Source organism: Nothoprocta perdicaria, unplaced genomic scaffold, assembly GCF_003342845.1.
Source record: "Nothoprocta perdicaria isolate Ctin4 unplaced genomic scaffold, notPer1 scaffold_3, whole genome shotgun sequence".
In the NCBI taxonomy this organism is placed as follows: Eukaryota; Metazoa; Chordata; class Aves; order Tinamiformes; family Tinamidae; genus Nothoprocta; species Nothoprocta perdicaria.
Genome location: NW_020455532.1, coordinates 439,719 through 457,988, shown reverse-complemented (window position 1 = coordinate 457,988; position 18,270 = coordinate 439,719). Strand labels below are relative to the sequence as shown.

The 18,270-nt window shown below is 56.1% G+C and overlaps 1 protein-coding gene across 1 annotated transcript; it reads left to right on the top strand.

Annotated features, from left to right (window-relative positions):
* Positions 1–14,153, top strand: LOC112949535 (BPI fold-containing family B member 4-like). The gene is made up of 18 exons (XM_026041973.1): positions 1–137; positions 1,280–1,293; positions 1,727–1,892; positions 3,815–3,939; positions 4,628–4,742; positions 4,893–4,997; positions 5,258–5,413; positions 6,610–6,673; positions 6,978–7,041; positions 7,812–7,903; positions 8,768–8,944; positions 9,645–9,698; positions 10,467–10,634; positions 10,712–10,779; positions 12,215–12,257; positions 12,728–12,791; positions 13,161–13,237; positions 13,823–14,153. The coding sequence occupies exons 1-18, from the start codon at positions 1–3 to the stop codon at positions 13,844–13,846; spliced, it is 1,713 nt and encodes a 570-aa protein (XP_025897758.1). The 3' UTR covers positions 13,847–14,153.
* The last annotated feature ends 4,117 nt before the right edge of the window (positions 14,154–18,270 follow it).

Here is an 18,270-nt window from a genome sequence, read left to right as displayed (position 1 = left end):
ATGGAGTGGTCGCTGCGGCCGTTCCCAGGCGTCCTGGCAAGCAGCAGCTCGGGCTGGCGCCTCGCGCTCGCCCTCGTCTTCCTCCTCGTGCTCTCCGCRCGGCCCGTCCTCGGCATCGCCTCCCCGGCGGTGCAGGTGTAGGAAACAGCACGGGCGAGCGATCAGAGGCCGGGGGATGCTCTGACGTCCGCATGCCGTGCATGCGCCGAGCTGCACGGCGCGGGTCAGGGTGCGCCCGCAGCGAGGCCAGCATTGTTGGGAGGCTCGTTAGCGCTAATTGCGCTGCCTGGCCCTTGCGCACCGCTCGCGACGGGAGCTGCCCAGGCTGCTGCAGGAGCTGGGCAGCTCCCGCGATCCAGGGATGAAGTCCAGGCCTGGAGCTCCAGGAGAATCTTCTTTCATCCACAATTCCTACTAAACCCCTCCAGCTTTCCCATTTCTGCACTGAATTGCCGCTGCCCATCTCCCCGGCCAAGGCATTGGCTGTTCCCCGTKCCCCAGCAGGAGGGACCGGCAGGGACCCGGCTTCACAAGGGGAACTTTACCAATTCTGGAAACCCACGGCCCAGATGCAGTCAGCGTTTCACAATTCCTTCCTAACTTTTTCTTTCCTTTCCCAGTGTTTATTCCAGCCGCCTGGGGCGGAGGCTCCCGATGACGTTTCTCCTACCCGCTGCTTTCTAGCCCTGCAGTGCTGTTCTCCTGGGCTGACTGCTTCRTCCTGGTGACCTCAGAAGTTATTTTCCATGGAAATTTGAAGTGAGCAATTTTATTAACGTCCACGCCGCTCGCTGCCAGGAAGTGCGCCYGCACGGGAGCAGGCTGCAGGTCTGGATAAGTCAGCTCAATTATCGGTTGTAATTTAAGCTACCAGATTTGTTTCTTCTTTCACCTCAAGAGATGGTGTGTGTTCTTGAAAAGGAGTTACTATTTGCCCGTTAAAGGAGTTTTACAGACCAAAGTTGCTCCTCTTTATTCATCACATAAATAAAGCTGCTGTTCCTCCAGCGTGGGTGGGAAAAAGCATCTCGGCATCGAAATGTCTACGTGTTTTACAAACTGCGGAGGAAGATTCTCARTTCTTTTCTCTTTATGTTGCTTAATATTTTACTTTAAGACACGTTTGCGATACTCCCGATTTCTCTCTCAAATTCTGTGATTCTGGATGCCAGAGGAAAAAAGACAGAAAGCAGAACCATGCTTAATAGAAAAGATCTTTTTTGTGTGCTTAAATGTTACTCTTTGGGGTTACCTGCTGTTTTTCAGTCTGTCTTTTTAGAGCTGCGAGTCTGGGTACGTTCAGGTGCTGAAGGCTGCTCTGGAGGGCTCTTGACTTCACATCACTCTTTCAGGAGGTTTTCTGCTATTGTTGTGGTCTTTTCTAGCATTTCTTGCAGTGCTTCATTTTAATATATATTCCCTTGTCCCAGCAGCACTAAATTCACTGTTAGGGTAAGTGAGACCTAAATCAYAGCTACAGTGAGAGAATGAAATAGAGGTAAATGAGAAAGAAGTGGAGAATCTGACTGAAAAAAAAATAAATGCTTAGCAAGAAGCAGCCCGGTGTGAAATGCTCTGCATTGCTGACAGGGTGGCCTTACTGCTGCTGCAACGCGGGTGCCTGGGTGCATCCGGGMTCTGTCTTGGGCCGTTTAGCTGCAGGACCGTCTGCCTTGTGCACCAGTCACGTTGGGCATGTGCAATAATTGAGCTGTTCGTTGTGCAGCTGATTCGTGGCTGATCCAGTCTGCAAATCTGCTTTTGGAGCCGCTGGTCTGGGTGGCACTGGAGGACCAAGCCCTGCACYGGGTCCTTGTCCTCGTCCCCAGCTCTGACCAGGTTGTGTGGCCACCACCGCGGATGGACGAGCTGTGGGACCTGGGGCAAAAAAGGTGAGTTTTGACTTTGCTGCTCTTCAGCCGCCTTGGAGAAGCTAAACTCRCTCCTTGTTTCTGGCACCAGGCTGTCAGCAGCAGGTCAAACGCAGCCTGGATTTAAGTGCATWTTAAATAAAAGAGCAGCTCCTGCAGGGATGCTGTGAGAGCCGAGGCCCAGGGAGCCCAGCCACGGGACATCCCTGCCCGGGAGCGTCTCCCGTCGCTGCTGGAAAACACCGTGCAGATGCATGGCACCTTGGTGCTGTTGCTCAGCCCTCCGTATCCTGGTGGGAAAGCTGCTCGGGGCTCTCTGGGCAGAGCAGCTTTCTGCTCATTTTAGCCTGGGTTTATTCACTGGTGTTTGTTCACAGGCCAACATTTTCCCTTCACCACTGTCCCCCCTGTTCCCGGCGTTTGGCCCGCTGCGTGGATGGCRACGATGCCATCCCTGCCCCGCTCCCGCTCCCGCATGTGGTTGCTCCCGCCGCGCACGGCTCAGCGGAGCACAACAAAGCGCCGGGATAACGTCAGCTGGCCCTGCACAATGGAAACTTGCCGGGCGCGGAGCCGGCCGAGCGCTCGGCGCCGTGCACGGAGGCGCCTCGCGCTCCGGGAAGCTGCTGCTGCTCCTTGGGGAGCACCCACTTGTGCACCCGCAGCGCGTTTGGCTCCTGTGCACATTACTTATCAGAACTSTATTTATTGTTGTTTTTAACACATTTCAGGGCAACTGTATTTTTTGCAATCGATTCATGAATCTCTTAACAGATACAATTGAAATCCGTTCTGAAGCTCAGCCTTAAAACTGATCTTTATCATGATTCTGAGAGCTTTCCAAGTTGCTTTTTCTAAAGAAAATATTTTTCCAGTGCCRCACTTGAACCAGGAAGGATGGTTATAAATCTCGTCTCCTCGGGGGAAAGGAGATCCTTTCTCCGAGCCCCTTTGATAAGGTGCATGTGCTCGGCAGGAGCTCTGTGGGTGCTCGTCCTCAGGGAGATGCTCCCTATTCTGCCCTTGGTTGAGTTTGCTGGGGGCCTTCAGCAGGTGCCGTGCTTTCCTACGAGCTGCTTTGCTCGAGGTGCAGGTTCCCCTTTTTAAAGGGGGCAGAAGGCAGCACCGCGGAGGAGCCGGCGGCGCGCGCGGCGCTGCTGACGTTGCCGCCTATAAATCAGCGCAGGTGGAGCCGGGAGCCGCCGGCGACGCGCGGGGATATAGAGCGGCGCGCGGGCGCCGCGGGAAGGATGTGAAGGGGGAAGCTGCGAGGGATCCGTGTGTCTGCGTGGCCGCAGCCCGGGACAGCCGCCGCTTCCAGCCCCTTTGGGGAAAAACGCGGGAGAGGCCGCCCGGAGGGAGCGGAGCCGCGGGGCCGCCGCGGTGGATGCAGGTAAGAGCATCCCAGTGCTCGCGGCTGCGTCCTGCATCACAGCATTTGCTGCTGCTCAGCTGCCCGTCGAGAGCCTTGAAATTCAGTTTGGGTCAATAACCATTCAATTACGGCCATAGACTTCCCTTTATATAACTTTTGTTACTTCAGCTTTAGTTTGATGCCTTTGGCAATTAAAAAGAGTAAGAGTAATGCTGAGCTTTTTCCYCTTGGCAAACATCCTTATAAAAGAAGCATAACTTTCCATCTGAAGGATATGGAAAGCGAGGCCTGGTTAAACATTAATGAAGGGCAGGAGAAGCGGTTTGCCTCCCCTTGTGTGAACATCCCGGGTGTTTTGGGCAAGTCGCAAGGCGAACGTAAGGGGTTTCACTGAGCCGGGCCTGAAGCCCGTCCGCACGCTTGAACCCAGACAACTCCCTGGGGTCCCAGCCCAGTAGAGAGGATGGGCACGAGTGCTCTTGYGGTCTGTATCTCCCTGCAGACTCGGATCTCCTCTTAGAGGTTTGGTTTTTTCCTGGTTTTCACTCTGCCGTTTCCGTGCCAGCAGGAGGGTCCGTGTGCAGACGAAGATGTTCCGGCTTTGGGGGATCCTCCTCTTCTGCGGCCTCCTGGCGCCCTCGCAGGGGGTGCCCGGCCTGTCCTGCGCGGTCAGCCCCCGAGCGGTGCAGAACGGTAGGAGGGCGCGCGGCTGGCGCTCCTGGGAAAGCTCCCGGCAGCYGCCAGCTGCAATCCACTCTCTCTGCTCCCTTCATCTCTGTTTTGCTGCTTTTTTGCTTTTCTGGTTTTTACACCCGCTCGGGGCCTCCAGGTGTTGCTGGAGCCTTTGACGGACTTGCTGTGTCCATGGGCTCTTAGGGGAGTCTCTAGATACAGAGCCGAGATGCGTCTGGCACCAAAGGGCCGTGGAGACTCCTGGGGCTGCGTGTGAATTATTTCCTCTTTTGGGCTTAGTTTCTGGCTTAGTTTCCCATTTCCCAGCAGCTTATTTTCACCAAAAAATGCTCTGCAGTTTAACAGCCACCTTAATATTTGCAAAGCTTCAGCAAAAAACAGAGCAATTAATTTCAAATTTTTTTTTTTCTTTTAAATCCTTTACAAGCGGGAATCAAATATTGCAGGTYGGGCACCGTTTCTGATTCTGCTGATTCCTTTCTGCTAATGCACAAATTTAACCTTCAGGTCGGAGCTCTGGGGTACTTGATATCGTTACCTCTCCTGGTTAGCTCGCTGAGTGGAGGCTGGCTTTATGGCTGCTGAAAATTCGTTTTTCTTAATGTAAAACGCTGTGCCCGGTGCGATGCGGCGCGTGAGCGCGCGGGGAAGGGCTCGGGGCCGTGTGCTCACGCGGGCGCTCCCGCAGTTCTCTCGGGCGCCATCCTCCGCAACGGGCTCCTGCAGCAGCACCTGCAGCACCTGGTGCTCTCCGACATCGTGGGCGACGGGGGGCTGTTCAACCTGCACATCAGCATCACGGGGTGAGTGGGGAGCCCTGCCGCGGGGGTGGTTGGGCTGAGCACTCGCACCCCGGCTTAAGTACTAAGTCCGGCTTGAGCAGGCGCACACGCGGTGGGCCGGCCGGGCGGGCGGCTCCGCGGCGCTCGGTCACGTTCCCGCCGCTGCCGCAGCCTGCGCCTCGTCAAGGCTCGCTTCCTGGACCTCTCCGTGATGCTGCGGCCCGGCATCGGCGTGCAGGTGTCCATCATCATGAAGCTGGACCTCCGAGGCAACTGGTGAGTGCYGCGGTCGCCGCCTTTGCTAGAGCAAACCCCATCCACAGCCTTTCTCTTCCRTCACGTTTTGCTGCTTTTGTGGATTTCCTGACGATTCTAACTTACCATCAAGCCACACGGTGGAACAGGCGCAAAGGGTGACACGTGGCTTTGGTAATGGGTGACAGTAGATGGAGGTGCTGTTTGCTGATGGGCTTTGCTGATTTTCTCTCTTTAAAAGCTAAGAGATTTGATCTAGTTGCCCCGTTTACTTTTTCCAGCTTGATGGGTCTTCTCTCRGAAGTAATTGATATCGTAGCAGAGGTGTCCGTTGGTATGAACATTAAGTGCACAAATTACGAATCGGGAACGGTGCAGGTTGTTGTTGAAGACTGTCTCTGTATTTTTGGTGACCTGAAGCTGAATCTCCTTTCTGGGTAAGTGTCTGGATTTATATTTTACATTGCCAGCAATCCTCTGCTCCGTCTGTCAGTAAACAGGCTGCCAGGACTTAGGCAGTGCTAAGCTGGTCTAGAGCTGGGCCTCCGTAGAACTGATTTACTCCCTTTGCCAAAGCGAGCTCTTTCTGTGGAAGACGGCCTAAAAAAGGCTACTGGAAAACGTGGGATAATCTGCTCTGCTTGTCCAGGCAATCCTGCCTGAACTAGAGATCTGAACATGAAGTTCAGTGCTGCTCCCTGTAGAGCTGGCTAATGAGCCGTTCCGGCGGGGCGGGAACGCCGGCCCGGGAGGACGCTCGCAGCAGCGCGTGCTCAGCGTGYGCCCGGTCTCTGCCGCGAGCACAGCGCGTGCTGCAGCTCTGACTTTCCGTCCGGCCGCCCTGGCACCGGGAATTCYGCACGAGTGGCCCCTCTCTGCCTCGGTCTGCTAATTCCGTGGCCCTGCTGTCTTCTTGTGTTGGTCACTGGGTCAGGTAAACTGATTATCGTGAACATTTCCTGGTTTGGAATTATGGGCTTTTTTCTGCAATTTCTCCTCGTTCTTTTCTCGCTGCAGTAGCTAATRGGGAAGATTCTAGGCAAGTGAGTGGGGAGGGCGGCCCGGCAGCGCTGGGACGGGTCGGAGCAGGGGACRGGCTGGGCAGGAGCACACAGAGCTCTGCCCTCGGTGACGGGACTCATCCTCATGGATTCCTGCTGCTTCGGCCTTGCACCGTGTGCTGCTCTGGGCTCCAGCTCCGTAGCCTGGAATTATACTGATTATCGAAACTAAGCGGCCGCAGGCAGCGCATCCCCCGGACCGAGCTGTTCAGCAGTGGTGCCGAAATGCTGCACAGCAGATTGCTCCTCTTGTTAATCCATGTGGAATTCTCCTCATGTTAATCCGTGGTTTCCCGCAGCTCACATGGAGATGTTCTAAATCCATCCCCCCCGCCTTAACAACGCTGATTTAGGTGCCAGAGCAGAAGGGCACGGGAGGTTCATCCCCTTCCTAGAGGAGCCGCGTGTCCCACTGTGGAACGAGCGATGCCCTGTCCTGCCCGCCCTCCCTCCAGCCCTTCCCGCGGCTCCCGAGGGACGGGGAAGGACGGATGAGGGCAGCGATGCCCCCGGGAGCCTGTGTGCAGGGCTGACGCACTCTCTGCCCTCATCCCTCCTTCTCTTTCCCGCAGCTTGGTGTCCCTCTCGCTAAGTGACTTGGTGCACACCCAGCTCACCGGGACCCTGCCGGCTTTGGTAAGTGCACGGGCTGCTGTGCTTTTGTAGCTGAAATACAGGGATAGCAGGAGCAGCGTGTTAGAACGCTGCGGCGAGCGGCACGATCCCCTGCCTTGCCCTTCCCGACACAGGGCGCTGCGGGCGCCGTGGCTCCCTGCGGAGCGGTGCTTCAGTATTGCTGGCTCGGAGCAGCTCCCATGAGGGCAGCTCCCGAGCCCGGGGCTCCCGGCTCCTTCCCAAAGCCCCCCTGTGCCAAGGGCCGCGGGGCTGGGTGCCCGCCGGCTCCGCTCGCCCACGGCCCCGCTTCCATGCCCCCTTGCAGCTCTGCTCCGTGATGAACGTCGTGGTGAACATCGTGGGCCTGCAGGTGCTCAGCACGCTCAACGGTACGTCCGTGCGCCTGATCCCGGCTGCTCCCCYGGCCCGCCGCGCTCCTGCTCCGCAGGGTCCCGCGGACACGAGGCGGCTGCGGGACCTGCGCTGCTCCGAGGGCCGTGTTCACACGGAGTGAACACACTGTCTCTGAGGGGACGGGGAGGGGAAGGGGAGAGAGGATCCAGGAGTCCCTGGGCAATGCTGGAAAAGGAATAAATCAGGAATGAATATAGGCATAAATCAGGAATAAATATTAGCTGCTCTTCTTGCAGCCTTTGGGAAAATTGTTTTCCTACTGTGACCTTTCGGGCTCCTGGCTGTATCCCGGAGCTCGTCCTTGCAGAGCATTCCCCGGCAGCTCCAGCTCGGCTGTGACCTGCAGTCCAGCCCGGCCCGTGTGCTCCCGTGTCCACAAATGGGGAGGAAGAGAGGTCCCAGACACTCCCGTGTTCCAGACTCACCTGTGTCCATGGGGTGCTCACGGGTGTTCAGCACCGAGCCCGCACCTGAGCGCTCCCAGGGACCCGCTCTCACCCAGCTCCTCCTTGTGCTGTTTCCACACATTGCTCTTGGCTTTAGCTGACCCTCTTTGGCACTTTCTAAGGGGTTTATTCAGAACACAGATCCCACCCGACCTGATGTTCTSCCCGTTTTGGAGCAGCAGCAATGCTCAGTATGTGTGTGCGGGTGTGAGCTCCGGGTGCTGGCGATCTGAGGACCGCAGAAGGGCTTCGTGTTGCTTTTCATCTCCTAATGCTTTGCTGCTCCTTTGCTCTCCAAGAGGTGATCCAGGTTGGCACAGAAGGAGCCATTCAGTATCAACTGGCCAGCACTCCATTTACAACTGACTCCTTCCTGGGGCTGGATTTAGAGGTAAGTTAAATATTAGGTAACAAAGCCCTGGGATTTTGATTGCAGCGTCGTTTCTTTCAGCACCATTTACCTTGATCCCCTGGGGAGACTTGTCTTCCTTCGGTACAACGAAACAGAAGAGCTGAATGAATGTTTGTTCCGGAAATGTTAGCTAAATATTTAGGCCTTGCTGCAAATCTTCTCTTGCTGCTCTTTTTTTTTTTTTTCCTTCTTTTTTTTCTCTTTTGCCTTTCCTCCTAATGCAAAGTCTTTGTGTGCTTTTCTTCAAGCCTTCACTTCTGTTTGCAGGTTTATCCTGAGACGACTCGTGCGTCTGTTATTTGTAACTGCCCCCTGGCACCAGCACTTTCCCCCTCTCCTTTCCCCTGCCTGCTCACTGCGTGTTGATGCTTTTTGCCTTCATTGATCAGTCTCCGTGGTGTGTGATGCTAAACCAAGTTAATGCATTTTTTGCATTAATGTATCTTTTAATGCTATCTCATTGGAAAACAAGCAAAGTAAAATATGAAAATAAACAACACGAAAAAACAAAAATAAACAACAAAACAGGCGAAAGAGCAAAGGCAACGGCTCCGCTGACCGCGTCTTCGGCGCTCGCCTGCCCTTGGAGCAAAGCCTCCGGGAGGGGATGAGGCAGTGAGATGTGCTGGCATGTGCAGGGTGAACCGATTAGCTACGGAGGACTTTGTTGTGTGATCTGGTCTTTATCAGCTCTTTTCATGTGTTAAATACTGAATTTCTGCGGGTTYGGTGCTTTCCTAAGCTCTCGGTGCGCGGAGGCTCTTTGGGGCGCTGTCCCGCGGGTCCCGGCAGACGCGGAGGCTCTGTGGGTCCCTCGGGAGCGCCYGTCCTGTCCGTCCGCAGGCCGTGGTGCAGCAGGCGGGCGGCGGCGTCATCCCCTACGACTCGTCCCCCTTGGCCCTGCCGCCGCTGCCGCACAACAAGCTGCTCGTCATAGCAGTCTACCAGGGCTTCCTCGACGCCGCGCTGGGCCTCCTCCTCCGCAGGCAGGTGCAGACGTTCGCCTGCACGCCCGAAACCGTGAGTGCGGAGCAGCGGGCGTCRCGCCGGGGTGGCCGGGAGGGGACGGACGCCGTGGGCTCGGTGCTGCCGGGCGAGGGGTCCAGCCCATGCRCAGCCTTTCCGAGGAGCCTGGTCTGCGCCTTGCTCCGTGCTGGGTGCTAAAGCCTCAGCCTGTCCTCACTGCTGTCCTTGTAGAGCTGTGCTCGCGTGTACAGTCACCAGCCCTTCTTGCTCCCATATGGATGTGTCCATTGGGATGTGTCCAATTCCCGTGCAATCTGGCTGCTCTGGTTGTGCCCTTGGCTCCTGGGGGTCTGCACTGCGTTTCCAAGAAGAAAAGCGACTTGGTGCATGCAGTACAGTTCTTGACACGTGCATTTTCCATACCTCTCAACTTGCACTGGAAGATATTAGAGATTTATGCACTAAAAAGTGCCAAACCCCTCTGGGTTATGTGTTCTGCTGYGGTGGTTCTTGCATCACCTTAACTGACCGAGAGCCGCCTGAGCASTGGTGGAGCACCCAAAGGGGCTGAGCTCTTAGATAACAGCGGGTGCTGCCCTGTTGTGTCAGTGGGGACAGTGGGTGACGGAGGAGGTTGTGGGACTGGCCCCAGGAATGTGAACAAACTGGCTGAAAATGGGTTTGGAAGAGCCGGGCGGCGGGTGGGCGCCGTGGGGCGCGTTGCCCACAGCTCCCTGCTCCTTTGTTCCCGCAGTTCTCCGGTGCCAAGCAGCTGAGAGAAGCTGTCACCAAGCTCTTCCCTGCCGGGGTGAGTGCCTGGTCCCGGGCCAGGTTTGTGTAAACATCCCCGGGGCCGGGGGTGGCCGAGCGGAGCCGCTGGGCTCCAGCGCGGACGGTCTCCGGTGTCCTGTGCCCTCCTGCTCCGTGCGCGGCGGCCAAATCCCGTCACCGCAGCCCTGCCCGAGGGTCGGGGCACACCAGTGCTCAGGGGCACCGTGTCCTTCCCGGCGCCGGAGCTGCTGTCCTCTCCCGGCCCCGAGTGAAGGATGGGCCTCGGCTTGAGCCCTTGGCCTCCCCAGCTGGTCGGTGTCCCACATCCCCGTGACCTGGGCTGGTCCTGGGCACCGCGGACCCCTGGTGTGGCCACAATATCCCCGTTTGCTCCYGCGGTCTGTTCCTGCCCTAAGCTGAGAGCTGCTTCTGCCGCGGGGTTGATAGGGATGTGTAGACACAGTCCCGGCTGGTCAATCAGCAAATTTACATCCTGCAGTGAGAGCCCCGAGCTTCAGTTTCCCTCTCCTGGGATTTATTATGCATTTTACTCCCTGCTGCTAAAATCCCCTGTGATGCTCTGAGAGGTTCTCCTTTGCCCTGTCAAGCCGGGCAGTGCTGGTTGGCGGTGCTGGTTGGCAGAGGGGTGCGCGAGCCCCGTGCCAGCCCCGGCGCTGCCCGGGCGGCAGCTCCGTGCCGTGGTGGCAGCTCCGCGGTGTGGGCAGCAGCTCCGTGTCACGGGCGGCAGCTCCGCGTGGCAGCAGCTCCGTGCTGCGGGTGGCAGCTCCGTGTGGCGCTCCCGCAGTGCTCCGGCTGCTCCCGCACCGCTCCGCTGAGCGTCAAGATCTCCCTGTCCGGCAGCCCGCGCTGCTCCCTGGAGGTGAACAAGGCCACGCTGCACCTCTCCGCCAGTGTGCAGCTGCTCTCGCTGCGCTCCGACGGCTCCGTCCTCAGCCTGCTGCTCCTCCGGGCGGTAAGCGCGGGCGGGAGGGCTCGGGCTGCCGCGGCCCCGCGCGCTCCGCGGCCCTGATGCGCGCTCTCTGCTCGCAGGACCTGGCTCTGCGCGTCCGCCTCTCCATCGCGGGCGGGAGGCTGATGCTGGCCGTGTCCCTGGGCAGGTAACGCGCCTCCACGCACCGATACGGAGCACGGAGAGGAGCCGGCCATGCCTGGTGCTGYCTCCCCTCCCGAGCTGGTCCCGGGCGCTCAGCAGCGCCGAGAACCTCCAGCTTTGCTGGAGCTTAACGCAGAGATGGAGTTTTGTGGGAACGGGGGGCTGGAAGAGTGTGGACAAAGGCAGGACCTCATTTTATTAGGGACACTGCATGTGCTCTTGGCAGTGCTCATCTGTGACCAGGTGACAGTGGTAGAGGTGCCCTAGGGGTAGGTGACAGGAGTGACACAGAAGCCCTCCCGTGAAGATGCCACCTGCACGATGCTATTGAATCCCTGTGAGATTCCCCATTGCAGCGTTAGGGAGCCAGGGCCAACTTAAAATAGTTTTCACTGTCTGTAAGACRCAGATTTCTTGAATCTGGGAACTTCTGTGAGGTGGAGGCAGGTCCTGCTGATTTTCAAAGGTATTGCAGCAGTGGGAGACTTTCCTGGAGCCTGGAGAAAACCTCTGCTTTATAACAAGGAGGAATGAGGTAGTCTGAGTAATTGTAAGACTGTCAGCTTGACTTTGATCCCGGGCAGTCCTTTGAAATGCYTAGTGTTGGACTTGAGTGATAAAGGAGTAAAGGGAAGTGCTGTCATTAGCGACAGACAAAGTGTGATTAAAGGTTGCAAAGCATTTCCTAGGGCGGGAGGTTTGAGGAGTTGGAGACGCTTMGCTTGTCAAAGAGTTAGACTGGGAGGCAACAGTGCCATTGCTTGGATGCAATTATATAAGGAATGGAAATGTGTTAAAGGGGTCGTTAACTCAATAGGTAAAGAAATGACAAGTTTCATTTGAAGCAGAAAGGAAAAAATGGAAGTGGAAAGAAAGCACGCTTTTTAACTGTGGTGAYAGTTACGGGATTGACCTGGTAGGTTAGGGCTGTAGCAAGTTCCCCATGGCTCGTGATCTTTCAGTCTGGAGTGGCAGCTTTTCCTGTGAGCTCTGCTCTTGGCCACACAGGCTCTGATTCTGTGTGGCCTGGGCTAAGCAGCAGAACAGCCTTAGAAGAGCTCAGAGCTATAATTGAAATAGTCAATGTGAATGACTGCTTGGGAGAAGGAAGGACAGTCCAGCAGCTGGTGTGCACTGTTTCAATGCTGTTTTACTTACAAGCAAGTGAAAAATAGGTTTTAATATTGGTTTGTTCCTTTTATTCATTTTTTTTTTTGTTTATTTTCTCCCTTGCAAGAATGGGAATGCCTGTTTCTGGTCTTAAAATCCTGCACTGCCTCGGTGGATGCCTGGGGGATGTCCCGGGGGTGTCCGGGCCTGGGGGCGAGGTGGCCGYCTGAGTTAGGTGACTGCAGGGGACTTCGATAGGGATCCGTGCTCTGCGAGTCCCTCTCGGGTGACGGGCGCTCTCAGGTTGTCTTCACTCTCCTTTTCTGCAGCTTGGGCATCTCCTTGGACTCCTCTGATGTTGGCATCACTAACGTAAGTCTCTCTCTCACCAAGCAAATCTTAGCCCGTGGCTAGAGGGACAGCGAGGGCTGTGGCTCTGGGGACACGCGAGGTCATTGCGTGATGCTGCTACGAATGTCCTGCTTCTGGTGGCTTCTGCCTCCAAGGCCTTAGCTGTCAGCCACTTCACTCCGTAGATTGCAGCAATTCTTCTTTTGCTTGTGTTTTTTTTTGCTTTTGCCTTTTCTCGTAATGCAAACATCAATTCTGACATCTTTCCGGCGGTTATTYGCCCCTGCTTTGGCAAAGATTGCACTGAATTCCAGTAAGAGTTGTATCCGGAAGAAGGTTTCCCAAAGCACCAAGTGCAAACGGAGGCAGACGAGCAGCCTCACTGCGAAGGAGGCAGCGGCTCTTGGTGCTTTTGCTGAGCTGGGAGGACGCTCTTTCAGACCCYGTGTGCGCCTGAGGCCGCTCACTCTGTTCTTTCTCGCCTGGGTCAGGTCTCGAGCCTCAAGCCGCACTTCAGGAACCTTCTGATAGAGAAGTTCACACCGTTTTGCAATGGTAAGCAGGCTAGATAGATAAATAGCCAGACAGGAGGCCAGAATAGCGGTAGAAATTGGAGAGCTCTGCGCTCTGGAGGGAGCGGGGAAGGGTTTCCGTGCACGCTGCCGCGATCCCCGCTCTCTTGCGCAGCGCTTGCAGGTCTCCAGTGAGCATTTGGGGCTGCAGTTAGAGCCCCAGCCTGGCCTCCAAGCTCACCCTGCTCCCGGGCAGCCCTTGGGGCACGGCTGCTGCCGGAGAACCGCAGGGAGGCCAAAAGCCTCGCGGCCCGCGGTGCCCGAGCCCCCCGAGGGCCCTGCTCCCGCGCCGGGACCGGCTGCATCCCGGGAGCGCCGCGCGCCCTGCCACCGCCTCGGCTCTTCCCYGCAGATATCCTCAGCCCCGGGATCCCGCTGCCGAACATGATGGGCATTCCGCTGCTCAACGCGGACGTTCAGGTCCTYGCGGTGAGTGCTGGAAAGGTTTTCCCCCCACAAGGCACCCACGGAGGTGACGCGGGTTATTTCCAGCTCCCGACTCCTGCAGCAAGACCCTGCACATTAACATTTTAGTATGCAGGAGCTGTAGATTTTAAGCGTAGCAGTTCAAGGAAGGATTGTGCCATGAGAAGATGCTGCTGTGGACATCCTGCCCACGCACATTATTAAGGAGGGTGCAGAACAAGCCATGGTCAGCCCTTTGGGGAGTGGACCCTGAATTTCCCTGGCCAGACTCCTTTCCTGACAGTGGTCCACGTTGCTGATGTTGGCGCATGGGGGTCCATGCCCTTTCGAGTGGCACCCTTTGAAGCGCCCTGAATCGCACCGAGGCCCGACCTCTGCATCCTGGCCATGTCCYGGGGGAGCTGTGATGTTCTCTGACACTTTCTGAACAATATTGCACCCTCCTTTTAGGCATTTAATGTGAGCAGTTTGGCAAGACCATGTCCTGCTCGCCATATACTGTTGGCAGCAATATGTCAGCTAAAGGGCATTGGTCCCTAACAGCTTTAAAGTCATGAAAGAACTTTCTTTGTCCCTTTGCTTCCTCAGAACATGCTGACAATTTCTTTATGAACCGGGGAGCCCATAAGACGTGGAGAGCTCGTCTGATTGCACCACTCAGCAGGAAGAAAGGAAGAGAGACCAGCAAAGATGAAGCATCAGGACTGGCGTTATCTTCTTTCCTTTTCTAAGCTTGATTCAAGACTCTTGGTGAYATTTTAAGGCACTTTAAATCTAACTGGCTCACGTGAGTACTAAGATACTTGCATAAGCCAAAAACGGATGGGCAGCTCGATGTACAAATATTTAATGTGGTGAATTGGCATCATTTAGAGGGCACAGTTACAGCAATTGTATGTGGCGTTGCAGCTGAACGGTTGAATTCCTTGGAAAAAGAAATGTTCCTCAGGAGAAAAAAATGTTCTTGATATAATGAAAAAGCTGAGTTGTTGCATGTGGCTTTTTAAGTAATGTCACCATCCATGCTCTGAAGAATATGAAGCTCCAAGCAGAAGGCTCAGGCTACGTTTTGTCATGCAACTCTCAATAAATGCTCCTACTTTTTTAGTGCTTGGAAAGAGATTCTTGTTTCTAATGCTCTTTAAGGCAGGGTACCTGCCCAGCCTCCTGCTGTGGGATTTGCTCTGTGGCATTTTTTTGCTCTGTGGCGATTTCGGTGCTTGGTTTGAAAACTCATTCCACCCAAACCTGCACGGGAGGAAGCGCGGGATGCTCAGTAGCTACTCCGAGCAAGGGGGCTGATTGCGGCCCTGTTGAGCGGTTGCTAGTCCACAAGCAGAAATTAGGAGGAAATTGGATTTCACAAGATTGCGAAGCATCTCCTAAGAGAATCTGAGGGGAAAACGCAAATTACCGGATAACAGAGAAGAACGATAGCACTGGAGGATGTTCATCCACCTGCAATAGTCCATGCTTTCTTAGATTAAYACTCAATTGGTCTCTGCACGTCATGGGGAAAAGAAATCAGGCACTCTTAATTTCAAAAAATAAATGTTTTGGGGTAGAAACCTTTGGAGGTCATAAATCTYCCAAACAGGCATTTTTCTTTTCCCAGTAGTAGAGGCTGTTGCGAGCTTAGTAGTCATGACCAGCTTTTGCAGAGCTAATGAGAGGATATCGCTGTTAAAGCGGGCTGATAGATGGGTGGTTTTCATGGCTGGCTACAGGGCAGGGCGATGTCCCTTTGGGCATTCCCGTGGAGGACAAGCGTGGTTAACTCCCTGCGGCCGAGCCCTGGGTTTGCAGCCGCCTCCAGTTGCAGAGAGAGTCCCCAGACACATTTGAGGGCTGCGCAGGGCTCCTTGGCTGCCCCAGATGTGCAGCCTGCTGGGGACTGTCCTGTCCAAGGGCTCTCGGGCTGCTGGTGGTGACACGCGCCCTGCATCGGGTAGGGAACCTGCACGGTGACACCGGGGCTCCCAGTAAACCCAGCTAAACCCAGCAGGGACTAGCATGCCTGGGGCTACGTGAGGGACCAGGCTGTGCCCATGAGCAGGGGACACGCYGGGGCGCCTCTCCCGTGGGTGCCGGGTGGCTTTGGGCGGCTGCACCCGGCGCCGCGCGGCTCCTGTCGCGCGATGGGCAGCGGGACCGGCCACGGAGCCCTGCTGGGGGGCGGGGGTCCCTGCTGGGGGATCCCGGGAGCTGCCGCACCGGTAGGGATCCCTGGGAGCTTCCAAACCCATAGGGATCCCTGGGAGCTGCCGCACCGATGGGGCAATYGGGAGCACGTGAGCCCAGCCTCTCGTCCATCGTTATTGCAGGAAGGGATGTGTTGATGTGAAGAAGGCTTTGTCCCGGCTCCAAGGCAAACAGCTATTGTGCCATAGGTAAAGTTTAGCGCCTCTCTGGGCAAGCCCTGCTGTGTACGTTCTGGTTTGCTGGGGCTGGGGGATTAGTTTTGCTGGCCCCGCAGGGTGGTGGGTGAGCAGTGCCCGCTCAGAGCACCTGAGCCTGTGCAATTCCAAAGAAAACCAGGGAACCTTGGCGACCTCCTCGTTCGTCTCTCTGAAAGCAGCATTTCCTTCGGGCTGGAGTCTCGTGTGTCAGTTGCAGCACCAGGTTAAGCAGGGAGGAGCAAAGGGACCKTTTCCAGAGAGACACACGGCAATTCCTTAGTATAGAAACTTTAGCAGCTTGTAGATCTCATACCGTGACTCACTGGTGGGACCAGTCGCTGCAAGTAACAGGYGTAAAACCTGGGTCATGTCACTGGTGACAAAAGCAACTAAACCTTCGCTTTGCGGCGTCCAGCACCTCCTTGTGCTGGAAAGCTGGGGACCTGCGCGCTGCGAGAACCCGTGCTCTGGGTTTCCTGAGAAAGCTTCAGCTTCTTGGGCAGGGTTTTATGTCCATTAATGACTGTGGGGTTGTTGATGAAGGGGTTGGTGGCTTCGGGCTGCTGGATCATGCCACGAGTCCGTACGGAGAGGTGACCTYGGGACATCTTGCTGTGTGTCCTAACTGCTTTCCGTGGGAGCGCTGGGCTCTGTCGGCACCAGTGCCTCTTTCTTTGGTGCCCGTCTGCTGAGGGCTCCGAACAGCTTGTCCGCACCGTCCTCGCTAGCTGGCACRGCGGCAGCCGCCACCAGCCGTGCTTTGGCATCTGCTCCCTGTCGCTCCAGAGCAAGACACAGAACCCCGAGACGTGACTGCCTGGTTGGGAAGGAGAGCTCTGGGGTTGCCTTGTCCCCCCTTGCTGCCTGCTTTGTGCAGCATGTGGGGAGCGGGGACCAGCTCTGTGGTGCAGGGCTTCTCCTCGTGYAGGTGGGGGGTCGCCCGGGATGTCGCTCTTGCTTCCTGCCCGTGCCGGTTTTCCCGTGGGAGCCGGTTGCTGGCGGTGSGGCCCGTGCAGTGCGGGCTGCTGCCCGGGAACAGGGAATGGAGGGGTTGTTCGTTAGCACTTCATTAGCGGGGAGCCAGGGGCTGCCTTTCACCGCAGCCCCCGGTTTGGACCCTTGGGCTGTTTCGTGGCACTGCCCGAGCAAGGGCAGCATTGCACTGCARAGAGAGTCCTGCTGCTGGGGCCTCGGCTGCCGCGCCAGAAAACTGGGGTTTTTTAATGCAAAAGGCACAAACGCAAATGACTCCTTTCGGCTTTTTCTTTCCTTCCCTCCATGTGGAACCAAAAGGGCTGCTCGGGAAATCACCAGCACYGTCCGCAGGGGCCGCGAAGGGACGAGGCTGCCTGGGGACACGGCAGGAACGCGGGGACAGGTCTGCGGGGACGCGGGGACGCGGCCGGGGCGGCTGCCGGGCGGAGCAGCGCGGTTCAGCCCCAAGCCACAGCGTCCCCGGCGAATAAACAAATGTCTTCACTCCTGTAGCTTGTTCCTTCTGGGGAGATGGTTGAAGATTTATTAGCCAAACAGTAATGGCTGTAGCTCTGCGAGCAAACCGCATTAGGAGCAGTTCCCGCTATTGCCAGCTTCGGGCATTAAAATCATTAGTCAGGTCCCCGAGCTGGGCACATAAACCTTCAGGGTTTTTTTGCCTTGTCATAAATCAGCTTGGCTTGTTTTGTTTGCTTTCCTATTTCAGAGCCTTTGAAATATGAGGTTCTCGAGCGCTTTTCGGCGGCTCCAGGGGCTAGGAATGACGTGCTGAATTGTGGGAGTGGGAGCAGATGTGTGCGTAGCTGATACGCTCGCACGGGCTGGGATGGAAGGGAGACATCCCGCCCTGGAGCCTGGGAGATGGCAGAGAGCAGCAGCGCTGCCGTCCCTGCCCAGACCGCCGCTGAGCTCAGCCTGGCTGAGCCAGGCTGTCGATAACGTCAATGACGATGATCAATGACATCCTGCCCAGCCCCAGCGGCCCCAGTGCTCCCAGCCGYGCTCCGCTTGGCCGCCTCATCCCAAGCTCAGCTTTGGGGGACCCGAGCTCTACTTGCGTTTCCATCCTTATTTTAACTCCGGGTTTGTCCGAGCAGCCTCGAGCCCAGTGCAGGGACAGGCCTGGACCTCCACATGCCTGGGTTTTACCAAAAACAGGGCTTTTGAGGGGCTGATTAGTCTGCAATTAGAAAGCACTGCGCTGAGGGGGATGGTTTTCTCTTTTTTTTTCCTCACTCAGTGGAAAACTAACCAACTGTCATGTTCCCATAGTAACACTGCTAGAAGTGGAAGAAAAGCAGGTAAAATATTTCTTGTTAGGAGGTGCTATGTACTCCTGAAGATGAGAAGTACAGGGCGGTTTTACATCCTTATATATTGGTGGYGTTTTCATTCTTCCTCAATTAAATATGAGATCTGGTGTCTCTGATAATGATACCAGTCCTCAGCAAGGGGAAATTCCTTTACCTAGTGTAAAACCCAGTGCAAAGCACTGAGGGAACAAAAAAACCAGCGATCAGACCAGGAAATACAGTATTAAAGAGAATTATTTAATTGAAGTATGGAGCGTGGTCTCAACCCATCCTGGTGGTGCAACAACAATCCCAACAGCAGGGCTGGAAGAGAAATTCGCTAGTGCAA